The 25,308-nt window shown below is 37.4% G+C and overlaps 1 protein-coding gene across 3 annotated transcripts in view; it reads left to right on the forward strand.

Annotated features, from left to right (window-relative positions):
• STK3 (serine/threonine kinase 3) overlaps positions 1–23,578 on the forward strand; it is a 133,527-nt gene extending 109,949 nt beyond the window's left edge. For all 3 annotated transcript variants that reach the window (XM_068184134.1, XM_068184125.1, XM_068184120.1), the window contains exon 11: positions 23,051–23,578. In XM_068184134.1, coding sequence (XP_068040235.1) covers positions 23,051–23,209 — 159 coding nt within the window. In that variant the 3' untranslated portion in view covers positions 23,210–23,578. The remainder of the gene's footprint in view (positions 1–23,050) is intronic.
• Positions 23,579–25,308: the final 1,730 nt, after the last annotated feature.

Below are 25,308 nucleotides of genomic sequence, written 5' to 3' on the forward strand. Positions count from 1 at the left end.
TACTGAATTTTGAGTAGGCATTATATTCTGTTGACTTGAAATCCCAGATGCTTTAACAAATATGCTTCTTAACATTACTTGATCACAAGTAGGATTAAAAAACATTATCAGATGTGTGGATTCATTATAATATTGAAACATTCCTCTAAAACCAATCTGTCACTGAAACTCTTCAACACAACTGAAAAGGGAATTAAAGCAAATAGTCAGTTTCAAGCAAATAAGTAACCACATTACAGCAGTAGAATCCCCCATGTGTTTAACTAAGTTTCTGGTATTAGAACCCTTTGTTGCTTCTTTTGCGGCATGTTATCATGGCTATCGCATTGTGTTCCCTTTATTCATAGTTCCAATACTCATAAAAAATCACTACAAATAGTTGCTTCAGCTTCAACAGGCTGCTGCATGACAAATCTAGATCTAGTATAGTCTAACACATTAAACATATAAGTAGTTCAGACTTGGTGTTTACCTATAGAACTGTTTATAGCACTATTGAAATCTTAGAGGGATTTGCATTAATAATGAGGAAAGCCATAAAGGGTGTGTACAGATGTTTCCTAATGCAATAAGTCTGTTGCTCTAAAGGTATATGATCACATTTGGAAAATCACTATTGCATGTCTTGGCAGTTCATTAAAAACTGAAAACTTAAAGTTAACCATTATTTTGATAGACTAAGTTCAAGGTCACCCTTTGTTTAAATGATGTTTTGTTTTCTGTAATTAGACCATGCCAGGTGTATTAAGTATGTAATTAAAACCAGAAGGTTTGACTAATTCAGAGTAAATGAGAACAAAATACAAGGTCATTATTCGTCTCTAGTGAGACTCCAGAAGAACAGCGCACATGGAACTGTTTATAAAACATTTTGCATGGTCAAAAATTCCTTTGGGTTGCTGTCCATGGCTTTTAAATTAAACTGCTCACAGATTTTTACTAAAGTACCTGTAGCATAGAAATGTATTCCCATACCTAGTGTTGAATTTGAATGGAAATAAAATATATATGATGTATAATTTTATGGCATAGATTAAAAAAAAAAAAAGGGGATAGTAGGAGAGCTTATGAGGCAGTCTGTTACGAGGGTGAACATCCACTGACAGGCACAGTACTGGGCAACTTGTTCAAAGCATCACAAATAATACCTGAACAGGAATGACTACTTTTGTATTAGTGAGTTGAATTTCTTGCACTGTAAATACTTAGTGTAGTACAACAATGGCAAATTTACTCCATTGTACACAGTAATCAGACCTTAATGGAAGCAAAATTCATGATGATATTCTTTGCTTCTGGACCTCTGACCTCCCCTGAGGCCTCTGTATGGGGGCTCCCCAGTATGGAGCTGGAGTGAATTTGTACTATGGATCTGACCAGTCCAGGGCAGAGGAATTTGGAATTTGGTTTAACCAGGGGGACTTCTGTGGTCTTCCATTTCACAAGGTTAGCATTCTATTTTTTTTTTCATTCCATGTATATTTTTGGGAAGAGTTGAAAAGAAATATAATAAAGTATGTTGCTTCAGTTTCCTATATGCGAATGAAATCCCTTAGATTTGTCATACAAAATTTAAAATAGTCCAAAGCTATTTAGGCTATTTCCTACAAAAGTGATAGGTGTTTGGCTCTTGGGGATTTTGTGAGGGTTTATGGGGAGTTCAGTTTTTTAGGTTGTTTTTTTTGGGGATTGGTTTTTTTGTTATTGTTTTGGTTTAGTTATTTGGGGAGGAGGTTAGTTTTTTTCCTGTTGTTGTGTTGTGTTGTTTGGTTGTATTTTGTTTTGGTGGTTCTTTTTTTTTTAAGAAAAATGAGATTCATGCTATAAATACTGTAATTTGAAATATTGTAAATTTACCTCACTGAATTCAGGTGAAGCAAGGAATATCTGTACTTTGCTATTTTGAATATTACTATGCAGTTAAAATTAAAAGAACTAACTTGTTTTTTCCATGTTTTCTTCAGACTATTTCAATGTCTGAAGTGTCTGAAGAAAAGACACTGAAAATACTTCAGAAAAGCACTGGAAATGCTTTTCAGTGAGAGTATCAGTATCTTCACTCTGTTTAAGAGTGAGTAGGAACTGAAGAGCAGTGTCTTAGAGAAGCCAGCCATGTATAAAAAGAAGCACTCACCAGAAACAAGTTGCTGAGCTTCATGCTTATGCCTTGTTTCCTGAGGGAGGAAATTCAAAATGCTTACACAGAACAGCAGGACAATTCTTTTTGCCTTTTCTTTTTCTTTAGAGGTAGGACCAGAATTTCAGCAAGCCTGGAAACTGTGACAAATGACTTAGCATGAGGGGATAATTCTTAATCTTCTGTTTATATTCCATTATCTCTTCTAGAATTTAGGCTTATTAAATTCTCAGATGAGGAAGGGGTACCATGGTGCTACTGGACTGGTTTAGTTGTAGCTATGGGAGTGTGATAATGTTTGGCATTACTTTCATGTCAGATGGCTGCTTATTTTTCTGAAGATACCCTTATTTCTTTTCATGGATTTGCATTCTCCATGCTGACAGCTACATAATCAATCCTCATTCCTATTGTCTGTGTTTTTGTTCCTTAATCTTATTTTCTACTTTAAATGAGTTCATTATTTTTGCAGTTTGTCCTGACAACCGTGGATCCGCAAAAGTATTCATATCTTGGAACCTGCTGCCAAACAATTTCACCGCATTCTTATTACATGATAATCCTTCAGTTAATTCAGAAAATAAAGCAAGTGGTCAAAGCAGTAAATTGTGAAGTCTCTCCCAAAAAGCAAGCAAAGGTGGTGGAATGCCATGTGGCACTGGTGTGACCTGTAGCACATGCGGGAGCTGCTGTGGTGGGTGGTACCTGCAGCAGCTGCCCAGGCTCCTGCAGCCTGGGGCAGGGGGAGGTGACGCTCACAGCCACCCTGCATGTGTCCATCCCCTACAGACACTGCTGTGCTGGCATCCAGCGGGGCTCTGGCAGGGTCTGGAACTGGGAATATGCAGTCCCTTTTGCAAATGTGGCTGTTGGTGTCAAAGCCATGGGAATCTTCTATTCCCAAACCATGATTTGTAGAATGAAGACCAGAGTTTTTCAGCTAAAAATCAAAATGAGTGCCTGATGAATAAACCTACTGCATCAGGAGTCTGGTGATCCTGCCAACTGCTTTTGCAGGATTGACTGCTTTGAAAACAATAAAAAACATCCCAAAGCAAGCAAATAAACAAAACCAAAACCAAAAAAAAACCAACCAAAAAAAAAAAAGAAAAACAAATACCACCACCACCACCCCCAAGAAAACCCCAACTAGCTGTCAATCTGGAATGCAGTATTCCTGAGAAGATACTAACATATAACATAAATCATAATTTCAGTAAGATCTGGTTTGTCTCCTATTATCAACAGTATGAGTTTCTTCAACTGAGGAAAGGTGAAAGATTAAAATAAGACACATTCTATTTTTGAAGTCAAATGAAAGCATGTTTGTGCTTGATACAATGGGAAGTAGCTTGACGAATACTTTATTCTTAAGAAAGAAGGAAAGAAAGAAAAAAGGTATTTTAAAGCTTCCAAGAACTTTGTATGCAGATGGTTCACAATTGAATAAGTGTCAGGTATTTAATTGAAAGTTGCCTGTCTTAACCATATGGGGTTTTTTAGGACTAGTTGTATTTTGTGGTCTGATTATGCCATCAAACTTCTTGCTTTGTTTCACCTTATACTCACCTAAGCACATGTACCTCTTGCCAGACAGTCCATGATCACAACTGGCCTTTCAGGATATTTAAGTAGAATTGTTGTGTTCAATGCATTCATGAACATGGAATATAATTTTTAATTTATGAATAATGTCTTGTATGCTTGATGTATTCTTTGAGTTTTTCTCCTTGCTCTGGTGCTTGCTATTGACTGTTGCTTTTGAGGACAAAAGTACAGAGTAAGAATTATTATTTTTACTACTTTCTTAGTAGCAGCCATATCTACTTGTAAAGCAGGCAAGAGATGGAATTTTGCTGTAAAGACAGCAAGACTTTGTATCAGGTTAGGGAAATCTACGGGAGACATGCCAAGAGTTTGTTAAATGTCTTGAGACTAGTTTGGGTAAATGTCAGACTCATGCTGACACCGGTGCTTTACAAGTTATCTGTAGGAATCATTAATGGAGTATTTTCTGACTGTTCTGTACCAAAATTTACTTTCTATTTCTTCCTTCTAGAGTAGTTATACCAGGCAACTTCACATTTAAAGTATAGGAGGGCTTCTACTTTTAGTCTGTGGGAGGCTTATGTTAAGAAGTGACATCTTACTTTTATAGTATATATATTTAAAGGTTAAACTCAGCCATGTTCAGTCAGAGCTTTGTCACTAACAGTAGCCGTGTAAGACTTGTTCTGATTTCTAAATTTTCAAAGCAGCCACCTGAAATTAGTTGAGTCCTTTATATTAGCACAAATGTCATGATGATGTGATACGGGGAATCTAAATACAATTGGGCTGCATTTCAAACTTTGCTTTTGGAAAAGCCATCTGCCTTACAGGATGAGCACTGTGATAACTCATTGTGTGGTCCTGGGCTGTGCACTGCACTGGATGACTGTGGGTGAGAACCTCCCTTTCCCCTCAGCCTTTGGTTTCCAGTTCAGGTGGGGAATAATCAATCGTAGCTGGTCATTTTAGTAACACCTTTTGACCTCAGTGTAACATGTTGGATAACATGAAGTAAAACTGGATGAATGGGTAGTCCTCATCACTAAAAAGTGTCAGTTACTTCAGGGGTAAGGTCGGTTTTCCTTGTGGTGCTGTAGAATCTCAGTGTTTGGAGAGTTTTAGTAGGCTCTGTGGTAACTTTGCAATACCTGCACATTTCTTTTCCCGTGTGTTTTATATTCCATAGGTCCACAGATGCCTTTCAGTTCACTGGACAGAAAATTTACTAATAAGCTTTCGCTTCCTGTTGAAATATCTCCTCATAGAACTGGGAATGTTACTTAAGCTTTTATTTTAATTATTTTTTTTGTTTTTAATGATAATCAAAATCTATCGTAAAAAGTAAAAATAGCAATTGCCTCTCTGAAACATTTTAATTAAAACATTTTTTTGAAGCATTGGGATTGTTGTCACATTTTCATCAGTGCTATCACAACAGTTGTGGAGTCTGCTATTTGTATACTGCTTTTAAATTTATTGTGGTTTTGATAAAGCAATGTTTTTGCACAGTGGTGAGAAGATGTGATACCAAGTTGCTGGAGGCTTTTCTGAGAGAGAAGATTTTGAATGCTTCCAAACTAAACCAGGGCTGCCTGACCAGTTATTTGAACAAGTTAGAACTTCACTAGTAGCACTGGAGCAATATGAGGATTCAAATAGGTGATAACTGAAACTTTTTTTCCAAAGATGGTATTTCTTCCTCTTCAAGGGTGTGAGGGCTTTTTAGAAATACAATTGATAAGTTAGATTGTGCTTTAAATTTATTGTTGTATAACTTCAGCACTTGAGTAGGTCCCCATCTACACCCACAATTGGGCCGAGTTCATATTCTTTTTATAAATGCGGGGAGATCAAATTTATGTAGAGAATAAATTAATATGATACTTGGCTCTTGTTCTATAGGAACAGGGAAGAAATATAAGAACACAAGAAACTATTGCAGTAGGTTACATTGTAAGATGACATTATAAAAATGTTTTCAAAAGCATTTATTGTGTGGTCTGCTGATGATGACTGATGATTGTAGGCATTTGGCATTTACTATAGGCATTTGGCATTTAAAGAATATTGTGAAGTAAGAAAAAAGTTTACAATTTCATTTGCTAAGTCTACAAGAAATAACTGGTACAAAAGCTTTGCTTGCTGGTACTACATTTTCACTTGTTGGGTTTTCAGATGTGGTGCCATTTTTTGGTATAGGTATTGGTATTATTATTTTGCTGTCAAATATACTGTGAATCCTAAAATGTGCTGAGGATACACCATCTCTGTGTTTCTTCTAGGGTACTCTGAGTACCAGAAAGAGAAAAGCTGCTATGTTGGTTGACCCTAGTCCTGCAGAATCCCCTACTCTTGCATTTAAATTACTTGTTTACAGTTTTGCACACAAACTGAAATTGAGGAAACTACTAATCCTGTTCCAGAGCTTTGGGGGAAATACTTTATATGATTTAGAAGTTGTACTGTATAAAATCAATTTTATTCACTTTATCATAAAAGCATAGTCATCTTTCATAGATTTTTGTGATCTCTCCCCCAACCTATACTTACCCAAAATGGGATACTTAGGGGATACTATGTGCTTTCTGTTAACATTTAATCATACCGGTGTTTTAAATTTTTAATCACCCTGTACAAAGATTATTTTTGTGCTATCTAGCTGTATAATATTTTTCATCCATTTCTTGAGGAAATTAGACTTATATTATTGTGCTGTTTATCCTGATAACTTTTGAGTCATATTTGACTCAAATTTGACCTCCACCAAAGGTGGAGGTTTCAGAGGAAGTTAATTTGCTCCAAGTTTCAATACTACTACTACTACTACTAATTTTACTCTTGAGAAGAGGGATCCAGATCGATACCTGTGCTGGAGGATGGGTTGTAGCCTGAAGCCCATAGTCAGCTGTTGTCTTTGCCATGCTGAAAGGTTGATTGTGGAGTAGCTCAGTAGCTTGGAGTCAGGGACAGATGGGTGATGTACCCAGGAGATGGGAGCTATGAAAGGACTGAGGCATGGCAGAAGGGGACACTGGCTCATTTCTATTATTTCCATGTATCAGTCAATCTGAGTAAATTTGTCATGCTCAAAAAATATCCAACACCCCCTTGTCCTCCTCTCTCTCCAAGCTCACTCTACAGCTGCAGAATTGGTAGATTGTCATGTAAGGAAGCCTGAGGGTTTCCCACAGCAGGACTGACCCTTTTGACCTCCTGTGATTAGATCAAATTTTGTGTAGTATGAAGCTTCTTCTTTTAGTCTCTATTTTTTTTTATGCTGCTTCCAAGATTCTTGTCTTTCATTAAGTTGCATCTCACCTGAACATTTTATGCAACAATTCCCTTCCTTATATAACGGTTTCCATATGTTTGCTGTATCAAATTTAAATATACCATCTTTGAGCTCCATTTTGATGCCATCTGCTTTTTTGTCCTTTGAAACAAGAGAGATGTAATAAAAAAGTGGTTTTTTTTGATTGTGCTCTTAGTACAAGGCAGTGGATAACATCCTAAATGGAGTTTCCACTAGAGAGAGGTTTGATTTTGGCTTTGTTAGTTCTTCAAACAAAGAGCTGTAAATAAATTATTTCTTGTACTGTACACAGAACTTTGCATTCGACTGCTCTGTGTGTTGACTTCAGCTGTGATATAGAGATATCTGTATAACATTTTTATTTTAGGAGAAATAAATGCGTTAAAGATGTTTTGCTCATAGGTAGGAACGTCATATTATCCCGCCTGTATGACTTCCATGCTAAACAAAATTCAGGCTCCAGGGTGTTTTCTCTGAAAGGTCATTGGAAAGGTGAGGAGCAGAGATGAAATGATATCATCTCGTGTTTACATTCATTATACAGTGCAGTAGTGGGTTGACCTGCAGGAAAATAGATCCTACATTTGAATTCCTTCATAACTTCCTAAGTCAATTGTTAGTTCCTTCTGCTGGAGGGAATTTTACAAAACCATGTAAAACTGGCAGCAATTTAGCTATGACTGTATACAGGTTTTGAGGGCTTTTGACTATTTATATTGTGCAACACTGCAACCGTATTGTTATAAGCAGAAGATTAAAAAAACCCCAAAAGTAAAACAAGTTTCTATCATAATCTGTGCTGAATTTTTATCTAATGTGCTTTAGTTTTCTTAGAGGTTTCAACTAATCTGCATGTAATCTCTGTTGGAGGACACTGGTACTGTGCCATACAACTACTTTTTAAATTTTCCAACATTAACTGCCCTTTTCTGTTTCTCCACCTTTTCATAATTCTGTCCAGGAGCTTTTCTGTGCCTAAAATTTTCCTTAAGGCTAGAACTGACACAACTTGTTCTATTCTTATCTGTTTCTATGGCATTTCATCCTTTATTGCTTGGTATTTTCTTACACAATTTTCTATGGTTGTTATGGCAACATTAAATAACAAATCTGTTAATTTTTAAATTATATTGTTTTCAAAATGTTGTATGATGTTATATTGGTGAGAAAGAGGTGCAATATTTTCAGCATAATAGAGCAAATTAATGTGATTAATTAATTTACCTTGTCGTTTTGCAGTGTGGCTGCTTCTAGGCAACTTATTATGCACTGTGATTCTACTTAGGGAATGCACTGTGATTCTGCTTAGGGAAGTATAAATAGAATAAATTTGTTGAAGTAGGAGATACTGTTAAATTGCTGAAAATACTCCTTTGCTATTATTATTCTAATGGCCAGGATCTGGTAATCGTGACTGGCATTCTAACAAAATCATCACCAACCATATTAGTAGGCATTTAGTTCATAATTGCTAGGATTCCTTGTGCAATACAGACCATCAAATGACATAAATACACTCCCAGAATGGAAGATATTTGGAGCTATTAATGTTTAAAATCAACAGAATAAGATCTTTCTCTTAGACTGTATTTAAATCAATAAGAGATACTGATGGAGGAAAGAGGAATATGGTTTGAGACTGAAATGGGTAAAAATCTAAAACTTCTGCAAATGGAGTATAAAGCCAGAATCAGTAATGAAAATGGAAGTAAAGTTACTTCTTTTACAAAATTGACTGATGGACCAGTTCCACAAATTTTTTTGTATGCAACTTGGTGATGTTGCTAATTTAAAATACGTCTTCCTATGCTTTGCATTTTAAAATATTGTGGAGTCATTATTTGCATTTTTTGTCTTTTAATGGAGCATTTGGTGAATTTGACATTCACTTTAACAAAATAATTTTTAAAAATTTTCTCTAATTTATACAGTATTTGTACTTTGAACTTCGTGCACATTGGTGTGTGTGTGTGAGATGAAGTTAGGACTGTTATAAGGAAAACTTTACCTTTTCAGTGATGTCAAAAAACCCAGCAAGACACTGTTTTCTTCCTGTCTATGGCATTCTTAAATTACTCACGTAATTTCTGTGGTGGTAAGATGTTGGGACATCGAGACTTGGATTGGACTCTGATTTCAGACTGTAAGAATGCAAGTCTTAAAGACATTATGCAGCGAAAGTATAGTTTTTCCTCCATCAGACCTGAGCTGGCATTGTGTTTCTCAAAGGAAAAAATAATTGGTTAGTGAGTCCACTACTCAATATGTGGCGTAGTTCAGCAAGGCCGTTTGTATTCAAAGCTGTGGCAGCTTTTCAGAAGGTGGTGGCTTAATGCCAAAAGCAACTTCTCTGTCACTGATAGAATCTACCCAGAAAATCATTTGAGTTTCAAATGAAAACACATCTCTCTGGGTGACAAGGGGAGACAATACTAGTACTGGGGATTCTTTAAATAATTACATTTTTGAGTTTCTAAGGATTTGCTGCTGTAAGTTAATGCCAGGTTTTAAACTATCTGAGGTAATGTTGTTTTCTGTTTGTGATGGGATGTAGAAGTTATAGAGATACTCATGAGTCCTCCCCATTCCTGCCTCCTTCTGCCACATAAGGTGATTTTTTTGTATAAATTACATAATGTATGCTTTATATTTACATCTTTCTTAAAGTAGGGGTTTTTTGACAGTAAATCCTAGTGCTCATGTCCAGACATGTGCAATAACTGGATTGAGAAAAAACCCATGTGCATTGTTAATTTAATATTGAAAGTCCAGGACAGATATGCAGTTTTTTGACACTAAACTTATGTTTCCTGCATCTGTTTAAGCTCATGCATATCCATCAGATCTGTTGATGATAAGGGAGTTATTCACCCTCCTTTTATTCTTACAAACTGAACAATGACACTTAATACATGACCAGTCCTATAAATTTGTACTTTGTCCGTCTTCAGTGTTGTATCTTTGAATGTAGGATACCATCCAAACTGAGGAATAGTTGTTCTGTAAGCAGAAACGCCAGTGATGTACTCTAAATAAATTGTGAGGGCATTTAATAACCTCAATGTATTTTCATCTTTATTTTGGAAAGGCACTGCTATGAAGATGGTCAAAGCTACTGAAGTGCTTTTACAAGGCACTGCAAACTGAAATACATGGTTTTTTTTGGCTTTTAATCATAATTTTATTTAAAGCTGAGCCTGTGAACTCTTATAGCAGCTGACTACATTGAGCATGGATTTTGTTTGAGTACTGACACCTTGCATTGGAGGAATGCATTTGTCTAGCTCACATTTTTATTGTGCTTTTTATGTGGTCTAGGAATGTGCTGGGTGGGAGTTAACATTATCTCCTGCCCTGATAGTTAAGTTTGGAAATAATATAAGTGATGCTTTTGGTTCTGCTTCAGTTTCCAAACTGTAAATACAAAATCAATTCTAAAACCTGGACTGAATTCCCAACAGTTTTTCTTGAAAGGGATCTAGACTAGAAGCTACAGATGCTAGAAGTTTACCAATGTTCTGCACTTGAACATTACCAGTGTTTTCATTGTTGATATACCATGCAATGGATAAGATTTTATGATTGTTTTCTTTTTCTTTTTGGATTTTTAAGTCTAGAAAACAGACCCCTTAATTGAACCCTGGATAATAATTCCAGAGATGGATTGGAATCCTGGCAGAGAGGCCAGAAAGATTCTACTGAGAATGTTCTGAGATTCTACTGAGAAGATTCTACATGTGGTTCACATGCTGAGGGTTTGCAGAGCTCATACCATTCCTGAGTTTGGGCTATATCATCGTCATCATTCACTCCAGAGGTGCAGAAGGGGAAGAGTGAGCACTCTAAATTTGAATGGGGATTCATGAACAGCGTTGGCAGAAAATCTTGTACAGTACCTGTTAGCCTTGAGTAGTGAGTCAAAACTGTAACTGCAGATTATTATCTGAAAAACCTAATTAAATAAACTAGTGTTGCTCTGTTCTCTGTGAGAAAGCAAATAGATAAATACTCTGTAGACCTTCCTAGGAAAAAGTTCTGTGAAGGTAAGAAAGAGCTGTGCTAATTGTTGGCTTGATCGCACTGATGTTTGAGTCACAGACAAAATGTTTGATAATAAAATATTTGTCACATGATTTTGGCAGTTCTAGACCAGTAAGTGAATATGCCACTGAATCATTGAATCTTATTGAATAACTGTAGTTTCTAAATTCATAGAGAGTGAGCATCACGCTTCTCACAAAGGTAGATTGTGTTTTAGAGACTAGATTTAGATTATGGTTGAGTGTACTGTTCAGTGTCTAGATTCCCTGGATTTCTTGTTCATTAAGATGAGTGGTCTATTCTTTTTAACTTAGTGTTGCTTTAGTTGTATGTTGGTACATGGAACTCTTGATTAATGTGTGTTGACATGACAGATTATCAGTGATTATCTTGTTTTGTGTTTTGGGGATATTTTTTAGTATATTATTTGCAATAGAGTGGTCTACTACATGTTTGTAAAATAAGAGATACTGTATATTATTTAAAAGCTGCTAGCTAAGTGGTGTTATTCATAGATTATCCCTTTTCTGTATTTGTTCACTTATTTTAGACTTAATTTAGTCTGGATTAAAAGCAAACCAGTAGATGTCTGCTAGATTTAGCCCATCATACAGTGGATTTCATCAGGTTCATTGATAGTGTTTATTTATTATATGTTTTCCAAGTATGAGGCTGGTGCATTTTGACAAAAGTAAAACCAATTCCACCTTAATGAACCAGCTGAAACTCTGCAGTGCCTGATTGGTATGATTTATAAATAGGACTTAAATGGAAGGCAGGATCAGGAACAGTTTATAAACTATTGTTTTGGTGTAAAGAGATTTTTTAAAAAATCTACTCAGTTCTTAATTGTAATCAATTTTCATAACATTAAAACTTCTATCAGCAATTGAGTTCTCCATTCCTTGTGGTTCAGGAAGTTGCTGAATGCCATGCAAGAGTGGAACAGTACCCTTTCCCTTCGGGGATGCCGTGGGCAAGGATGCTGCTATTGGGCACCCAAATCTTTTAGGAAAACTGTGAACCACATCAAGCTAAATACTGTGAACAACATCAAACTAAATAGTAGTCAAGCAGTTCTGGCAGGGGAAAAAGGATTTCCGGAAAATATTTGTAGGAAGGAATAAAGAATTTTTGAGGAATTGTGGACTAAGACACATTCCTTAAAAGCCAGCAGTACTTCTCTTTGATCTTTAAAGTTGTACAGAAAAGAAAGCTTGATGCTGTCTGGCAAAGATGCTACAGGCTGGGGGATTGATTCTACCCTTGCAGTTCACTGCAGTCAGTCCCTATGTGTAGCATCCATGGGCTGTGTGTTGGTGCTTAAGCAAGCTCAGGGCGTGCTTGGCTGTCATCCTCCTCCAATCCCTCTCCCAAGGTGGTAACCTGCAGGCCTTTCTGAGGCGGGGTTCTCCTCCCTGCTACGATTAACAGCTACATCTTTCTGCTTAGCCCAGTCTTTATTGAATTGCTGCAGGTTCAGATTCCACAATTTCTGATGTTTTGCAGGCCTCTTTCAACTGATGTCTCAGTTTTCTTGGGAGTTTTTTGCTGCCTTTGCTGTATTTTCTTCCTTCTCCTAGTGATTGATAAACCTGGCAATTGTTGCTCATAAATTGCCCCGAGTTTTTGGACTATAGGATTATTTTTGTCCGTCTGGTATCAGTAATGATTGAAACTCATCCTCTCTCATACATGACTTCGGAAAGCTTTCTGCATGAAACAAACCCCAGCAAACAGTATGTCTATAATTTTTATATTAATTAAAGATAATCTGTTATTTTCCTAGGTCTTTTCTGAATTGGCTGTTCTAAACTAAACTGAATTTTCTTCCTTATAAAGAGTATAACTAAGTCAAGGTTTCCCAGCAAATAAGATACCAGTATGCATGTGCGTTCTGGGTTTGGGGGTTGCGTGTCTCTTCCAACAGACTTTTCTTGCTAGGAATATTTAGTTTTGTCGGTTTAGTTTTGAGTATCAACCTTTTATGCTTCTCAGAAGATTGGGATTCACTTGTATTATCCCTCACTAGGACACTAAGGTTTGGCATTTAAAATTCTTTCAGCCTCTTGTATTGTTCTTCAGGTTAAATGTTTTTCTCAGTCTGAGGGTTACTGCTGTGCATGCATTGTGTGTCAAAACTTACTATTAAATAAGTTTGCATTTTTCTTTTTATTTAAAAAACAATCTTAAATGGACTATTGAGAAAAAAAATAGCTTTAAAATATATCATTATATATTCAATGAATTTTCACATTTTAATACAGCTTTTTTTAACCTCATGGCTTCTACTTCAAGTTACTTATGTCTTTACTTCTCACTATATTTTTGTATTTACAAAATACTTCAGCAAAACTAGGAGCATCTTTCATTTTTTAATTTATCTTTACAGTGTTTTGGTGTTTAAAACAAACAGAGTTTTTAAAATGTTTCTCATCCCTAATAGCTTATATCTTTGTTCTTAATACAGCTTGCATTTATGTGTAGATTAGTAGAATTTTACAAAAATACTGTTATTTTCTGAATATTTTTAAAATGCTCTTTTCATGGAAGAATCAGATGTCAGGGAGGCAGTGGCTTAAGTTGCAAAAACTTTTGGATACAAAGGCAACATTTGGATTTATGCAGCTGAATGACAGCTGCAGTAGCTAAGAAGTGATATGGTGAATTCAAGGACACTGTGAGATACCTGCTGATAGCTGAGCTCAGGATGAAGGATAATTTAGAAGCACTTGCCCTGGAGAGCTATGGATTAATAAAGATAAAATACTGACATTTGATGCTACATACTTGCTACACTAAGAGCTTTAAATAAAGAGTCCATTTTCCCTTTAAACCTTAAAATCTTTGCTTGGTACTATTTGAAAGGATGTTTTGGGTGTTATTTTGGAGGTTTTTTCTTCTCTTGCTTTTTTTTTCCTCCAAAAGCAGAGGGGGCTGGGGGGGAAATCCTACATATTTTTAGATCAGGTGTAGTAGCTACTTTGCCATCAACACTGTGTGGATAAATTTGCAATGAAGTTTAAACAGCATGGTGAGTATCCAGATGGAGTGTTTTTCCTAATCTTTAGCTTATTTACTCTGTTGGGAGCTTCCGTAAACATTTATAGTATTCTTCAGGACAAACTGTACAATTAAGCTTGAGATTCCTGGTATAGAAAATCACAGGATATAAAAAGCCACCAAGAATTTCTCTAAGGGATTCCAAACTGTGAATTTTTGCCTGTGATACTCATAAAGTAATTTTAAAAATGTCTGTGATGGTTGATGAAATTCTAAAGAGAAGGTGATAGCAAATTAAAGTGTCGTGCTTCAGTAGACCCTAGCATGTAGTGTAACAATACACCCTGTGTAAATGACATGGGTAAGAAAGATTGGTAGGATTTTTTCCCTTCTGTACACTTACATTTATTTTTTACATTTTCTATGAGATACTAAGGATTTGATCTTGAAGGTACTTATTAATGGAAGTTTACTGGCTTCAAAGTTTTTGACATACATTGCTTCAGTTTATTTCCCCATGTTCAGTCTCTTTCATGGTGCTTTATTTGTTTAAGTGAAAGCTACATGCCTAATAGCTACAAGAACACCACATGGTAAAGCCAATGTAAACTATATTTGAAATGCTGAGGATATGATAAATCATCCATGCACACTGCCTTATTGTCTTGTCAGGAACTGGGTAATATTGCTACAGACATTTCTGCTCATTTTACACTGCTGTTCATGATAAGCTGTGCTTTTCTTTAGATTTCAGTTCCAATAATCAGGATTCTTCATTAAAGTTTTTGACTACTAGATTTTTTCCCCCTGAGCTTGTCATCCTTTTTAATTGCAGAAATATTTAGATTTTAGCTGCTTCCTGATACCTTAGAAATGAAAGGGAAAATAAAAAGACACTTTCCTTCTCTTAAAAACATCTTATTTTAGCAATCTAATTTTAAGGGTAATTTAATGAAAGTAAATGATTCAGCTAATGATTTTTGAATTTTAGTACTGGCAGTATTCAGTGTGCTCAAAGGAGAGCCCTGGGCACTATTCAAAAAGCATGCACATGATAGCATAAACTAATGCTACAGAAAAGTCTGCTTTGTTCCTAGTGGTGATTTCTATTGAAATGTCACTTTGTATGAAGCTGAGAAAAGTCTCCTAGAGCTGAAAAATATTGATGATGCTGACTAAGATACAGCTTTGCATTGCTAAAATTAGGTACAGCTTTAATGTAAGAGCAGAGAGAATTCTACAAGTGAAAATAGGAATTAATCACGGAGAAATTAAATGCAATTTTATCCCCATAAAAAACAATTTAAAAATACATGAGCTTGTCCATCTTTAATTTTCTCTTATATGCTTATTTTGCCCCCCAAGATGCTTAAGGTAACTGCAGTCCTGTGGAATGAACTTTGGCTTTTGGCAGTTGTCAGTCTTTCACTCCTCTAAAGTGTTACAGTAAATGAGGTCCTTTTTATATTTGTATAACTTTGTGCATTGCAACAAGCATTCTTGCTCTTCAGACATCCTGAAATAAATGTTCTCGCTTAATTCCCCATCCCAGTTTTTCTTGGGAAATCAGTGACTGATTTGCTCACTGCAGTGACAGCAGGGGTGGGGATGGCAGGAAGTCAGAGCTCTGCTGTGTGGCCAGTGGGTGCCTGAGACAGCTCATCCTCACCTGGCACTGCTTAGGCAGGGTCAGCAGGATTTGCTGTGTAAGCAAACATAAAACAGTTCTCCTGTTGCTGCCTGGAAGCAGCTGAACAGACAAAAGTAGCTGGGGAGTATTTCCTTGCACACAAGCATGTGACAATGTTTTCACTAGTGAGATTCACAGATTTTGGATGTGAATTCATGGTAGAGATAAATTGGGCAGAAAGACCCATCTTGTACCTTTGGATTCTGACTCAAGTTTAACTTTTTATACCAGTAAAAAAAAAGGAGCTTGAAGCCATCAGTGGAGCTCATTCCACTGGAGAAAAGTCTACTCAACAGAGGGAAGTGAACAGCTGGAGAGAAAGGTTTCTGTTACCTTTAACCACTAACACAGAAGACAATCCAAGATATGCACTGGTTAAATCTTTGAAGGTGCTATGGGCAACCCCCTTTTGCAGTTGCCATTGATGGCAATAACTAGCCATTCTGTTGATAATTCATACTGTAGGAATTGCTAGCAGATGGGGAAATGGATGACTCAGACTATAGTATTAACAGTCCATATTTTTTTTAATCAAAGGCCCCTAAAAGGCATGTTGCATGTAAGATTCATTTAAGCAGCTGCTAGGAAGAATTTGTTTTTTCAAGTAAACACAACAAACTTGATAGAGATTACTTTTTGATTGAATATCTGTTTTCTTAACAACTTAAACCCTGAAAATGCATTTGCTTGTTTTTGTTGCATCGGCTTAATAGCAGTATTTCATAATTTACTTTGATAGACTGGGAGTTTGCAATGGTAACTCATACATTATGGAATTAATAACGAAATCTACTTTTATCTTATTGAAAACATGATTGGCATAGAGGTTTTATATACCTCTCTTGCTGTCCAGAATGGATTAAGATTATAGTGTACTACATCCACCACAACTTTGGCTTCTGCCCTTTGAAAAGTTTGGATGTCTACAGATATGAGCTAGCCAAGTATAGCTGTTGAGTTCCAGACCTCCTCACCTAAATCCATGGACTGTAAGCACCACCAAGTATCTTAGATACTTTGTCCATCTTTTTGGCTCCTGTGCTGGACACATGTGGAATCTAGTAGTCAGGATTTACATTGTAGCCTTTGACTTCTCAACTTCTGAGAGTTCATTTTTGATTGTACTTTATCTCCTTCCTTCTGAGCTTATTATTGCTCAGAACTCAGGTCTGTAGACAGGAATGCACACTTATTTTCCAAGTGTCCCTTTTGGCCAGAATTTTCATCAGTATGGTTTGAGGAAGATTGTAAACAAAATACATAAGATACAGTGTGGGTCCTCCTGCAGGCAGTAGTAATGACTGCAAGTAATTATTCTTTGGTTTGATGAAAATAGTGATCTAAATGAACCTGGTCCGTATGGGATGCAGGAAGTTAGACCAAAAGACAAAAAAGTAACACTTGTTGCACTTCCCTTGCAGAAGTTTGGTTCTTGGAGGTGAGTGCATCAGTGTGTGAGGGAAGAGTTCCTTGTGTGTCACTGTTTGAAGACACGTAAAAAAAAACCCAATCTCACCTGAAACCAGTAATGACCAGAGTAAGAATGTTTTTGGCATAGGTGTATTGGGTTTGTGTGGCCAGGTTTTGGTAGCTGGGTGGCTTCTGTGAGAAGCTGCCAGAAGCTTCCCCCATGTCCAGCAGAGCCAGTGCCAGCCAGCTCTCGACCTGCTGCTGGCCAAGGCCGAGCCAGTCAGGAATGGCGGTAACGACTCTGTGATAACACATTTAAGAAGGAAAAAATGGTATTGTCTGTGGTAATTGTGGCCAGAGAAGAGCAGAATGAGATTATGTGGGCGCAACAACTCTGCAGACACCAAAGTCAGGGGAGAAGAAGTGAGGGAGGAGATTCCAGCTCCAGGCACTGGAGCTGAGGTTCCCCTGCAGCCTCTGGTGAGGTGACTGTGCCCCTACAGTTCATGGAGGTAGGTAGTGATGCAGAAATCCACCTGCAGCCCATGGAGAAGACCCGCACCGGAGCATGTGGATGCTGGAAAGAGATCTGTGAATCTGTGGGAGGCTCATGCTGGAGCAGGCTCCTGGTGGGGACTTCCAGACCTGTGGAGAGAGGAGCCCATGCTGGAGCAGGTTTCCTGCTAGGACTTGTGATCCTGTGTGTGACTCATGCTGGAGAAGCCTGTCCTGGAAGGCCTGTACCTCATGGAAGAGTGACCCACATTGAAGCAGTTTGTGCACACTGACGCCCATGGGATGGACTCAGATGGGGGAAATTTATGAAGGACTGTCTCCCTTAGGAGGGACCCCACACTGGAGCAGCAGAAAGACAACTCTCCCTGAGCAGCAGCAGAAACATGTGATAAACTGATCAAAATCTCCATTCCCTGTCTCCCTCTGCCGGTGGGGGAAGGAGGTATAGCTGGGAAAGAGGGGGAGAGGTGGAGGGAAGCTGTTTTTAAAATTAATTGACTTCTTGTTATCCTGCTCTGATTTTGTTATAAGTAAATTCAGTTTGTATCCTCGATTCAATTCTGTTTGGCCCACGATAGAGTTTGGTGAGTGGTCTGTCCCAGACCTTATCTCAGCTCGAGAATCTTTGTTTTATTTTTTCTCTCAAGTCCAGTTGCGGGAGTGACAGAGCAGCTTTGGTGAGTGCCTGGCACCCAGACAGGGTCAGCTCACTACAATAGGAAGTATTCTTCTGATGACATGCTAATTTGCACTGCATTCAGCAAACCTTGTGTGATCATGCTGGATTATTTTAAACCCTGGGCTGATCAGCAGTGACTCCTACCACCTTCACACAAGGGCAGTGCGCCTTTCTGTGGAGCACTGGTAGCTCTGGCCCGTGCTCTGATGGCAACTGGAACACTTCATGCCTGGAGCTGCCTCAGCTTTTGGATTGTTACTGTATCCCAGCATAATGAGGACAGTCACATTAAAAAAAGCTAGCTAATGATTCCTTATCTGTTCTGCTCCTTTTTAACATCTACATGTGGCCTTTCCTGGAAAAGACTAACCTATTACAAATAAGATGAAAAATGAGCAAGGAGGAGTTAAATGATTGGTGTCCCATTTGGTAGAAGTTTGAGATAAAGTGTACCAAGTTTCCAGACTTACTGGTCTCCCAAGTGTGTGGCTGAGTTGCCTTTTCCAAATATTATAACTGAAAATTGTAGTTCATTTAGAAGGTTAGTTATGCTTTTATTCAATTTGTCCCATCTTAGGTTGGTGCTGCTGAAAGATACTTCAGCCACTGGAAACTTGGGTCGATGGAACTCCTTTCTGAAAGGTTGCCTTCTACCAGGATTTCCCCTGGATCAGGGAGAGGAGAAGGTGGAGGCAGGAGCTGCTGGCACTCAGCTTGCAGCACTGGGAGCTTTTGTCCCATAAGGATGACTGTTGTGTGGTCTCTTCATAGGCAAAGTTGATTTCCCTTGCTCTAGCAAAGCAGAGAATTTCAGTGAGGCTTCTTTGCCTGTGACTGTGTTTTGAGAATACATCAGCTTTGAGGAGAAATTATTTAATGCCATCTGGCTCTGGCGGTGTTTGACTTCCTTGTTTGATTTGCTTCCGTTATGCATTGTAGCTTTCTTTAATGATTAGATTAACAAATACATCTTTAAGGAGAAAAGTTTTATCTTTGTACACCTAATCTTTCCTCTGGAAAACTGGGTAAGAGTACTCACTCTAAAAGACTGTGTCTGTGTGTGGCATTGTAAGTTGGAGTTTGGACTACTGCTTTCCCAAATCCCAAATGTGATTACCTGGTAAAAGAAAGGGTCCTGGTGAAGGTAAATGCTGCTACCAGAAACTCCATTAAGACCTCTGTCTTGGAAGTGGCCCATCCTGACACTAATTACTGTCTCTTGGGTGGTTGTGGGTGTTTGATCTCTGAAAGGACATGATTCAGTCCATTATGTGGAGTGGCAGAAATGGAATTATCTATTATCGTCACACAAATGCTATCCTGATTACAATGGTAATCCTAACAATTCATTACAATTAACAGCTTTTTAAGAGCTACTGAAATAAAATAGAAGCCTTTCTGAATTTTTGTAGCTTGTGCAACTGAATGCTTCCCTCTCCCTTCCCATTAATGCCAGTAGCCCCAGTAGTTACTGCTACAAGCTGCTTGGTGAATTATTTATGGCAGTGTAAATTGCAAACTGTTTGCAAGTGGAAGTAAATGCATGCTGAGCTCTATTGCTTTAACAATTCGAACCAAAATATTTATTCATGCAGGGCAATAAATTACATAGGAGTAATGAAATATCTTGTTTGAGATATTTCTACACATCTTATTTGATATATTTGCTTTTGCATTCAGTGTTTGGATTATTGCAGGCTTTTAGGGTTTGTGAGGTAATACCTATAGCACAGACAGAAGTCAAAGAAATATATTTTTAAATTTGCCACGGAAACATATACATGCACAGACATGGACACAATTTCCCAGATTCAGCTGTGGCTGATTAGGTGATTTTCTCATCTGATGTCAGATAGGTGAGACCTTCCTAACTCTTCTGTTTTCTGTGACTTCCTTCCTTTAAATGTCCTGAGTATCAGCCATTCATATAGATGAGTACTGTGGCTATCTGGATCTCCTGGGATCTGTCTGAGATAATTCTGAAAGGTTCTTGATCTCTGGCTTAAAAAATTCATTTTCTTTATATTTTAATATTCATCCCAGCTGTCTGTGATCTTTAAAGAGTAGCTAATTCTGTTTGCTGGCTCCGTTTCTTGATTGAAATTTAAATAAAAACTCACCCACCACATTCTTCTGTGCTAATTTATGAAAAAAATGTTTTTCAGAGCAGAATAATTATATTATTACATTAGTTGGAATCTATTCTGTGCAGTTTAAGCCTGATGTCTACAGTGGTGACTGAGAGAAAATAAGTGGCTGTCCAGAGTGGCCAAGAGTGGGTAGAGACTTCATCACTGGCAGTTCTCACAAAACACACGCGTGAGATTATTCAGTGTCTGCCTTAGGCATGTGCTAGTCTGTGGAGCCCCAAATGCATTATTCCTGTCACACGTGCTAAATGCATTATTCCTGTCACACGTGGGTTTATTGCTCCTCTCATCTGTGCTGTGTTGGGATCAGTTTAACAGTGCAGTTGGCACTGACATCTCTTCCCATTATACTTAAAATCTCTGACACTTAATTCCTCTAAGAGAGTAACTTCGCTGAAAAATGTGTCACATGCCAGTTACATATATCAATGGGCTAAAAATTAAATAGAATAGTGCAGGCTTTTAATATTTTCTTTCTCTGAAAATGAAAAGGTCTTTTTCTGCAGAAGTCTTGGTGACTGAGGAATTCCTTTCCCCCATCCTTTTTTTCTATATGTCAGATGGGAGGAGTGCAGTAAAATGGATGATATTTGATGCCTTGGGAGGTAACTCCTTCATAAGGAGAAGAAGAGTCTTTGGGAGAGGGCAAGGGAGGGCAAACAAAGTGTCACAAGGAGGGCAACAAAGATGGTGGTAAAGGGTCTGGAGGGGAAGCCATATGAAGAACATCTGAAGTCACTTGGTCCGTTCGGCCTGGAGGACACTGAGGGGAGATCTCATTGCCATCTACAACTTCCCATGAGGGAAAGAGGAGGAGCAGGCACTGATCTCTTCTTTGTGGTGCCCAGTGACAAGACTCAAGGGAATGGCCTGAAGTTGTGTCAGGAGAGGTTTAGGCTGGACATCTCAAAAGGTTCTTCAACCAGAGGGTGATTGGGCGCTGGAACAGCTCCCCAGGGAAGTGATCACAGTGCCGAGTACCTGATGTGACTCTTGGGGCTGTACAGTGCAGGGCCGAGTTGGACATTGATGATCCTTGTGGGTCCCTTCCAATTTGGCATACTCTGTGATTCTGTAAGACCAACACTGCTGAGCACATCGGAAGTCTCAAACAGATCTTGGGATCTTTGGTCCTCAAAGATATTTTGACATGTGGGGTTTAATTCTCTTCTTCATTAGTAGCCTTATGGTTAACATGGTGTTGCATGAAAATGTGTCTTTTCCATATGCTCTGTTACGTGTTTCTGGTATGCCCACTCTTTTTATTAGGACTTTAAATTATTTGTTTACTATGTGCAGTGTGGTCTGTTAGTAGAAGTCATAATGCTGGGGTTTGGACTGTATGTAGCAGTATGTGTTGCTAATTTATATGCCTCAATTGCTGATAAAAATAAAGATCAAAAGTAGCAGTTAATTCCTCAGGGAAAACAGATCAGATTGTGTTGATAGAAGCCTGCCCTAGATTCATGAATGAAGTATTGACTCATTGGTAGTTGATTCAGAAAAGTTATAGGGTTTTTTTACTTATGAATGAGATAGTGTGCTTGTTTGCAATGTCAGAGTATTTGCAAACAAAATAAAGATTATCCCTTTTGTAAGAGGATAATGTGTGCTATTTGAAATTTGCTGACTGTTTTTCACACTGGTGAAGAATAATGGCACATGGGTAATTCTAACAAATGAGAAATGCAGAATGGCACTAAATTACACCAGGAAAAAAACACAGGCCAGAAAAAAATGCATTTTAAATGTAGATCATTGCCTGCAATATAGCAGGTGGAGTAGTAGTGCCCAACATGCCCCAGTATCTGACAAGACTCCAACCTTTGTGGGCAGCAGCCATCAAGGCAGTGAAGTCATTTACTTGTAAGATCACTCACTTGTAATGAGTGAAATGTAATGAACTGTTAAAACATTCTGAGACAATATTTCTGGAGAGAAAAGAACTTGGTCAAAGGTACCCCCGTGAATTCAGGAAATTTTTTAATATATTACTGAAAACACTGTTAGCAGTTTGTTTTGAGTAGTTCTGACAGCAGTCTGTTGAGGAAGGTGCCTTGTCATTCTTATCAGAAAGTACCCCTAAATATCTGTCAAGAGTATTCCTTACAGCAGCAGTGTATTTTTCAGGCTTCGATATGAAGTTCAATAAGATGTAGTTGATTATGCAATATAAGTTATATACATGAGTGTATATGTATGTATTTGTATTCTGTGGCAGGCTTTTTTTTAAATGAGTTAAACTCCAGCCCTGTATTTATTTGTGATCTATTTGCAAGGTTTGCAAAAGTTTTTTTTTTATTATTTTAAATTAAAAGTACTATGTGTGTTTTCTTTCATAGGCTTTTATTTACTGTGGAGCACACTAAGGCTTTTGGCTATATCAACAGTTATTTATATGTATATATTTATATATATGTATATATATGTATACATACACTAAGTGTGAAAACCCTGCAGCTGTAAATTAAAGGGTTATGAAAGGCAATGATTTTCTTTTTTTTGAAAACAGTATCTAATATTTTTTTGTGGGATTGTTTTTTGTTTGGTTGTTTTGCAGTTAAAAAATCTGAGTTTAGAAGAATTACAGATGAGATTAAAGGCTTTGGACCCTATGATGGAACGAGAAATTGAGGAGCTTCGTCAGAGGTACACTGCAAAGAGGCAACCTATCCTAGATGCAATGGATGCGAAGAAACGGAGGCAGCAAAATTTCTGAGTTTGTTTTCCTTTCAGACATAATACTAGGAGTCAGTGTGGACACTGGTAACTTTGTAAGTCAGAAGGAATTTGATTATGAGAGTTTTCAAAAATCCAATCTGTTAAATTTTCCTTCACAAGCAGTGACAATTGTAGCAGTCAAGAATATTCATATGGTGTTCTGCAAAGGCAGCAAAACACTTTACTACTTGTTTGCATTTTCAAATGTTTAATGTAATACAAGTTTAATCTGTTACTTCCCCATCTTTTTCGGGTGTGTAGTGGTAACTTGGTGTTGTACACTGGGAATTGTGTTTTGGAGCACCTGGAATGATTTCGTGATTGTGCAACACTACCGAGCCTTATATTACAATGTATTTTTCTCCCACTTAGTAGCATATTTATTATGTAATCTTTGGTTATGCTATTTATTTTATGCCTGTTTTCTGTTGGGAAGTATTAAGATAATATTGTGGAGAGCAGAGTCAAATTAGATAAACTTGCTATTGTAGTATAATGAAAAGCTGTTCACCACTGTGTTATCTTTTAAAACTCCAATTTCAACACGTATCCTGATTCAGAATAGCAGTTGAACATGTATCCGGCCCATTCATAGCAGTAAAATTTGGGAATAAAGTAACAGGTACATGTTTTTCTGCTCTCCTGAATCAGGAACTGTTGTAGTTGAGTAGTAGAGTTGTTACACTACAGAACATTCTTTGAGAGAGGATTTCTGTCATTTGTACACACACTGAGTCAGCTGTCATTAAATAAGAAAACAAGTGCCTAATCAGTTTTAATTTTTGTTATTCAGGAGAAGCAATACTTACAGTCACTCCTTAAGTGTAAAATTCCAATTGCTGTTGCAATTCTGACCAGTATAAACCTCTATTTTGCACCGTAGTTTTATAATGAAGTAACAGCTACACTTTCTGGATATGTTTTTTGTTTCATTTGGGGTTTTTTAAATTGCTATTTTGAGGGGAAAGGGGAATTATTAGTGCTTTGGGGTTTGTTTGTTTTCATATTGTAGCTACAAAGGGATAGTAATTTAAAAACCAAAGAAGATAAATTGAATACTTATATTTAATAAGTATAGAAAAGAAGCAACATTTAATAGTGTTCTGGGGCGTTTGTCCTGCAATTGCTAAACGTTCAAAATTCCTATAGTCTTCTGTTGGTAGATTTTGGGGACTCAGAAATGCAGGACCAAGCTCTTAATAGTTTTTTACAAGTTGTCTGGTTTATGTTGTGGAATATCTATTGGTAGAATTTACAACATTGTAAGAAGTATTTCAGACTTTGCAGAAAATGTGATCCACTCTCTGAACAATCTACTGTGTTCTCTATTGAAATCTTTACTATCCTTGCCTTGTATGTAAATAACTTCACTGTGATAGTCATACTTCTTTAAACAATACAGCTGAAAAGATCTTTACATTCAGCCTTCAGCTGTTCAACTTTTAATGGTGACTACTGTATGGGCATCTTCTGTTAAACGTTTTCTGGAAGTTAGTAATCATCTCATACCTCTTAACATTATTTGTCAACATGTGTGGACCATTTAGATGGACTAGTGCCAATTTTGGAAATGATGCGTTATGTCACAAAGTTTATGCCAATGGAGACAAAAAGTTCTTACAGGATCAGCATTCTACAGCCATGCTGGTACCAGTACTTGGGTTTGAGCTGTATTACAGCCGTTGCTGTCCTTGTCATTCTCTGTGTGTTTGCATGCACACCACACTCTGACATGTAAACCCTAGAGGCAAATAAATCTTAATTGTGGTTATTAGAATGTCCTTATCCTCATCTTTCTTCATACTTCTTAAGAGCAATGACCATTCCTTATGAAAATGCAAGAACACAGAAGATCCATAAAAATTACTTTAGGCAAGATAAAATGCACCTGGTAGTCCTAAGCCTCACATTTATACAACTAAATGATGTAAAGTAAAAAATGGTATAAACATATCACTGTGTCATTAGATTATAATCATAATGCAGAAAAAAATAACAGCACCAACTTCCCCCTATTACTATGGTTCTTATTTATTTAAAGTAATTTCTACTTCTTAAGCTTTCTGTTCTCAAAAACTCAAAGGTGTGTGTGCATAC

The sequence above is a fragment of the Anomalospiza imberbis genome, chromosome 1, assembly GCF_031753505.1.
Source record: "Anomalospiza imberbis isolate Cuckoo-Finch-1a 21T00152 chromosome 1, ASM3175350v1, whole genome shotgun sequence".
NCBI lineage: Eukaryota > Metazoa > Chordata > Aves > Passeriformes > Viduidae > Anomalospiza > Anomalospiza imberbis.